Source organism: Eleutherodactylus coqui, chromosome 7 (assembly GCF_035609145.1).
Source record: "Eleutherodactylus coqui strain aEleCoq1 chromosome 7, aEleCoq1.hap1, whole genome shotgun sequence".
In the NCBI taxonomy this organism is placed as follows: domain Eukaryota; kingdom Metazoa; phylum Chordata; class Amphibia; order Anura; family Eleutherodactylidae; genus Eleutherodactylus; species Eleutherodactylus coqui.
In genome coordinates this window covers 15000146-15006222 of record NC_089843.1, presented here as the reverse complement: position 1 = coordinate 15006222, position 6077 = coordinate 15000146, and the positions used below count along the sequence as shown (strand labels likewise).

General features: G+C 45.0%; 1 protein-coding gene across 1 annotated transcript; it reads right to left on the bottom strand.

Moving 5' to 3' along the window:
- Nucleotides 1-3292: 3292 nt before the first annotated feature.
- On the bottom strand, nt 3293-4358 carry LOC136573409 (vomeronasal type-2 receptor 26-like). The gene is made up of 2 exons (XM_066574701.1): nt 4310-4358; nt 3293-4200 (listed from the first exon to the last, which is right to left on the bottom strand). Exons 1-2 carry the CDS (start codon nt 4356-4358, stop codon nt 3293-3295), a joined length of 957 nt encoding a protein of 318 aa, XP_066430798.1.
- Nucleotides 4359-6077: the final 1719 nt, after the last annotated feature.

Sequence of the window (6077 nt, the reverse complement as noted above, 5' to 3'; positions counted from 1 at the left end):
CCAAGATGGAAAAAAAAATTGTGCAAAACTGCTCCTAACAGCCACAACAGTAATGCACACGGTAAGATGTGGCCTTAAGAAGGACCGTTGGAGTTCTTGAAGACGCCAACACTCTAACTATAGCACCAGCAGCATCCTCCCTAATCTCTGCCAGCCTGTGTTTGAGGCGAGCAGCGGGCGGGACTGCTTTAAATACTCAGCGGTCACTTGATCTCACCAGCCACTCACTGCAGGGGGTGGGATAGGGCTGGAACGTCACAGGAGGAAGTTGTAATGCCCTCCCTGCATGTCTATTTGCCAGAAAATGGCGCAACACTTGCAGGGAAGGAAATGGAATTGACTCGAGTACCGCGTGGTGCTCGTCTCGAGTAACGAGCATCTCGAGTACCCTATTACTCGAGCGAGCATCGAGCTCGGACGAGTACGTTCGCTCCTCTCTAATTACGAGTACTAGCATCCGAGTCCGCTTTATGTCCACATTTGTGGCTCCTGAGAATTTAGTGACAGAGGTAGCATGGGATTGGAATTATTGGAACCCAACTGTCCTTTCTAGGACTGCAACTCATCTCATTGTGTGCATCATCAGTTTGGCTGACTGGGACCAGTAGTGGGCACAAAGCTTTCAAAAGCATCCGCACTGTATACTGCATACTGTTACTGCTTCTATACAGTATACTGCTACTGGTGTACACAGACTATATAGGAACTAACAAAACTCCTCTCATTTTTCATATTTTTAGTTGTTTGGGGCTGAAAGCATTTGCATAAAAGGCCCAAGGGTTATATAGTGCAGATCAAGAGGACGCACAAGACTGTACACATTGTACACTGTCTATTTTTGGCTTAAAGTGTATAAAAATACCTCGCAGTTTGCCTTGCATTTTGACGCAGTGCTTTATACAGCATGATGAAGACTAGGGGTAAGGGTCAAGAGTGAGGACATGAACGTGGGCGCCTGAATGCCGTTGTGGGCAGAGGCCTGAGGTCCTGGGCAGGGTGCCTCTGTTTCTGGTTTGGACACTCAAATTTCTTCATGGTTCATGCTGTCCTTGTAGCGATCAAAGGAAGCGTAACTGATTTAATGAGACTTTCACAGTTGCACTGTAGACCTCTGGTGGCATCTTTGTGACACCTCCTGCTTAAAAGAATGTTTTTGCTTTAGAATGAGCTGCTGTATTTTGCATATGGTGAGAAGTGCTAGCATCTGAATCCGCTTTATGGCCACGCTTGTGGCTCCTGAGAACTTTGTGTTGCAGGTGGCACGGGATTGGAATAATTTGAACCCAACAGTTCTTTTTTAGAACTACAACTCCTCTCACTGTGGTAAACATCCGGTTTGGTTTGGGCCTGATAGACACATGCATCTGAGGGGGTCAGCGCTGGTCGCCATGTATTATCTCTCGTGATACTACAGTTATCCAAGACACTGGATTGGAGCGTTCACAGGAAGCGTAACTGATTTAGGCCTCCTTCCCACGAACGGATTTCCGCCGCGTAATTCGCGGCGAAAATCCGCTGCGTTGCCCGCTGCTATTAGGTTCTATTGAACCTAATAGCACAATGCTCACGATGCGTAATTCCACCGCGGAATTACGCACCGCGATTTCTCCCGTCCTCACCCGCAGCATGCTCTATTTTCTGCGGGTGAGGACGGGCTGTACGCACTGACGGCTTCCATTGCAGTCAATGGAAGCCGTCCGTTCACGCTATCTCCCGCTGTAACCAGCGGGAGATAGCGTGAAAAAACGCTTTCCCGCCCACCGCCGCGCGTCATATGACGCCAAATGACGCGGCCGGCCGCGTCACGTGACACGCTCGGTGACGCGGCGGTGGTGGGCGGTGACGGGCGGTGACGCGCGGCGGTGGGCGGGGAAGCGATTTCACGCTATCTCCCGCAGGTAAGTATAGGGGCTCTGGGGGGCGCCGTGACGGGCTTCACAGCGGAATATTACGCTGCGGAGCCCGTCACGCTCGTGGGAAGGAGGCCTTAATGAGACTTTCACAGTTTCACTGTAAACCTGTGGTGGCATTTTTTGTGACAGCTGCTTCAAACCAATCCTTGGTTTTAGAATGGACTGTTGTTGATTAGAAGTAATAGCATCTGAGTCCGCTTTATGGCCACGTTTGTGGCTCTTGACAATTTTGTGATGGAGGTGCCATGGGATTGCAATTCAGATCAGCACTGTATAACAAGACAACTCATTGCACACTGTCTGTTTTTTATGTCCGCGGACAGGTAATACCCTGAGTGGTAAAAAGCAGGATTGGTTTAGGCCTGATAAATGCACACATCCTTGGGGCTCACCGCTGGTCGGTATGTATAATCTGCTCCAGATCTGCTGCCCAGCGTGGGGTCTTGCTTTAGCCACTCAAATTTATGCATAGATCACCCGCTTCTCGTAGCGATCACAGGAAGCGTAACTGATTTCATGAGACATTGACAGTTTCACTGTAGATCTGTGGAGGCTACTTTTGCGACACCTCCTGCTTCAAACCAATCTTTCGTTTTAGAATGCATTGCAGAATTGTGGTGATGTGTAGAAGTACTGGCATCTGAGTCTGCTTTATGGCCACGTTTGTGGCTCATGAAATTTTGTGACCGAGGTGGCATAAAATTGGAATTATGATCATATGTTAATTTCTCATTAATTCTTATCAGCATTGTGGGCCATCGGCTACACTTTCAAAGAGGGTCGCTGGCAGGTCCTGCCAACCCTCTGTCGTTTGTGTCTCCTGTTCCTTCTCATCCAATACGCACTTATAAATAGACATGAGGGTGGTGTGGCTATCAAGTAACCATGTGGCATGAGGACAGCTGAACGTTGCGCCTGGAAAAATTTGAGTACGCTGTGGATGCAGGCTCGTGCGGGGGATTGGACAGCAATGCCAGCATGTAACCTGGCCTTCGTTGCACCTAGTGTGCTGCTTAGCTAAGATGTGCCAGCACGTGTGCCTTACTGATTATTGTCAGTCCCAGCTAAATTATCAAGGGGTTGACCACCATGCTCTTGCCCACAATTTGGCCTAATAGTGCAACCTGGGAGCCTCAGAAACATCCATGCATGCTGCCCCTGCCATTCACTATCCGTTTCTGTGGTGTTTCCATGGCTTTCTGATGTTTTCAGGTGATTCACACACCCTCCCCTATACGGAGCATGGGTCAGCTTGAAAAATGCTCGAGTCTCCCATTGACTTCAATGGGGTTCGTTACTTGAAATGAGCTCCCGAGCATTACGGAAAGTTTGACTTGAGCAACGAGCACCCGAGCATTTTCGTGCTCGCTCATCTCTAGTTATAGCTTGATTTTCTGCATTATTATATTTTTTGAGTTTAGATCAGATTTTAGTAGAATAATATACATTTTTGGAAAAAATATACAACCAAGAACTCCAGCACTGGAGGTCAATATGGCAAATATTTCTACCACCACCATGTATTTCCCCCTGATGCTCAGATAAGCTGGGATCATGGTGATCCAGACACTGCAGAACAGCAACATGCTGAAGGTGATGTACTTGGCCTCATTAAAACTGTCTGGTAATGTCCTCACCATGAAAGCCAGAACAAAGCTCACCGCTGCCAGGAGCCCCATGTAACCCAACATGGAGTAGAAACAGATATCTGAGCCTTCATTACACTGAATGATGATCTTCCCAGGATAAGTGTGATGATCAAACTCTACATATGGAGGTGAAACCAACAACCACATAACACAAATGAGAACTTGTACAGAAGAACACACCAAGACCACATAATTAGATACTTTGAATGAGATGAACTTCACCAAGGAGCTGCTGGGTTTGGTGGCTTTGAAGGCGATGCAGACTGTGACAGTCTTGCCCAACACAGAAGAAACACCAATAGAGAATAAGATCCCAAATGATGTTTGTCTCAGTAAGCAGGTTATGTTCACTGGATGTCCAAGGAAGAAGAAGATACAGAGAAAGCTCAAGAAGATGGAGACCAGGAGGATGAAGCTCACAGTCCGGTTATTGGCTTTCACAATTGGACTGTCCCAGTAATAAATGAAGAGTCCTGATATAAATAATGTTACAGCAGAAAAAAATAAAGCAAGTGCTGAAAAAACATGAACCAAAATGTCCTTCTCATAAGATAGAAACTCATATAATTTGGGGACACAATTCACTTTCTTCTCATCAGGCCACTCTTCTTCAGGACATTTATGACAGATCTCACTATCTATAATAGCATACAAAATGGTAGATTTAGCATAATGTATTGATATATTCCCATATATACCAAAAGCACTTAACAGGCAGAGCAGGGTCCGAATGCAGACCTCAGCTACCAGATGTCTCCAGACCAGAAAAAGGAGCTTTTGCCAGTTTCCCGTGCATTTACTTCATTTAGCTAGTTAGAGGCCTATGATGTGGGTCAGGAAAGGTATCATCTCCCCTCAAGGAGAACCCTAGGAGGTGAGTGAGTATACTTATAAGGCCAAGCAAGCTCCTCTGGGAAAGTTATGCAAATAAGGAAGATGGAACAATACCTCTTCAGTGGCACCTATTAGATGACAACATTCCTGCAAATTAATATGAGACCCTTTAGATTAGTTTTTATAACAATCATTGTTAATTAACATGTTTTGCATGTATTTCCCAGAAGAGCTTGTATGGCCTTATAAGTATCCTTTCTTACCTTCTGGGTGTATCCTCACACACCTCCTAGGTGCTCTCATTAAGGAGAGATGATAACTGTACTGACCCACCTTATAGATCTCTCACTAACCAAGCAATAAACCTACTGCACACTGATGAGGGGCAAAACCCCAGAAAGAGCTGTCTGTGTATGGTTCTCTGGCTTTTCGTTAATTCCCAACCATTATTATAAAGACTTTTATAAAGGGTCTGACATTGATTTGCCGGAATGCTGCCATTTAATATGTGGTCCAGATCATTTTGGCGACCACTGGTCCATGATTATCAGTCCTGGACTATGTGTGGCTTCCACACTTTATAGAAATTTAGCCACAACCCAACCTTTTGGTTGGAACTAGCGCATTGTAACCCCTGAGGAACCCACCAGTTGGGAGAAACGCGTTGAGTAACGCGCATTTTTGCTTTAAGAGCAAACTCCTTATGTGCAAGTCCTTCCCACTATACGACGCACATTAGGATACCAGATTTAGAGTGATTCTACTTTATTTGATCACTTTTCTGGATCTATGATCAATGTTGTACATCAATTGAGCTTCATCACATGACTCGATTTCCCATTGTTCATATTTCAGAAGTGGCGGTTGCTGTCGTTTTTTAAGGTTGATTCCTATTATACGACTCCAACCTGTTTGGTCACTAGTCACTAGTGGCCTTCTTAATCCTAATCTTCCCCTTATTTGTTTGTATTTGTTTTGTTCTTCTTTTAAAGGAATTTAATAAAAGGTATTTTTTAATTTTATTAGTTTGGAAGGTCCTAGCAGTAAATTTCCCAAAGTTCTGACTGGGATTAGCTGCCCTTGTAAATTTTTAGAAATCAGCTGAAGTGATAAACCAAGATCTCTCAGTTCAAGTATTCTATTGATCTCACTTTGCAACAATTGGCGATAACTGGCATGTCGACAGACAGGAGGCATCACACAGTTATACTGCAATACTTTATCCGATATTTCAAGATTTACATGGCAGAAAAAATTTGCTTTCAATCTGGCTTTGATCCCATGAAGCCCCGCCTACATACTACAGATTGAAGCTAGATACTTGAAAATATGAGCATTTGCATATCCGGGCCACACCTTCAACTTGGTCAATTTGCATAACTTTACGACTTGTCCTTCTTGGTGTTGCAGTTTCAATGTGGAGCAGTGTTCGGCTCTTGGATAGCAGCCTGGCAATTGCTCAAATGGACGAGATTGGCGAAACCACTGCTCCCCGCTGTTTAAACCTTTACATCCAGCAATTACTATGGCACTAGAAGGCTTCAATATGGCCTAAGCGTCTTCCAATTACGGTGGCCTACCAGCTCTTTTGTAACACACTGCTAAATATAAGAATGATAAAATATCTTGATATTCATTAGAGATAAGCGAGCATACTCGGTAAGGCGATTTACGAGAGAGA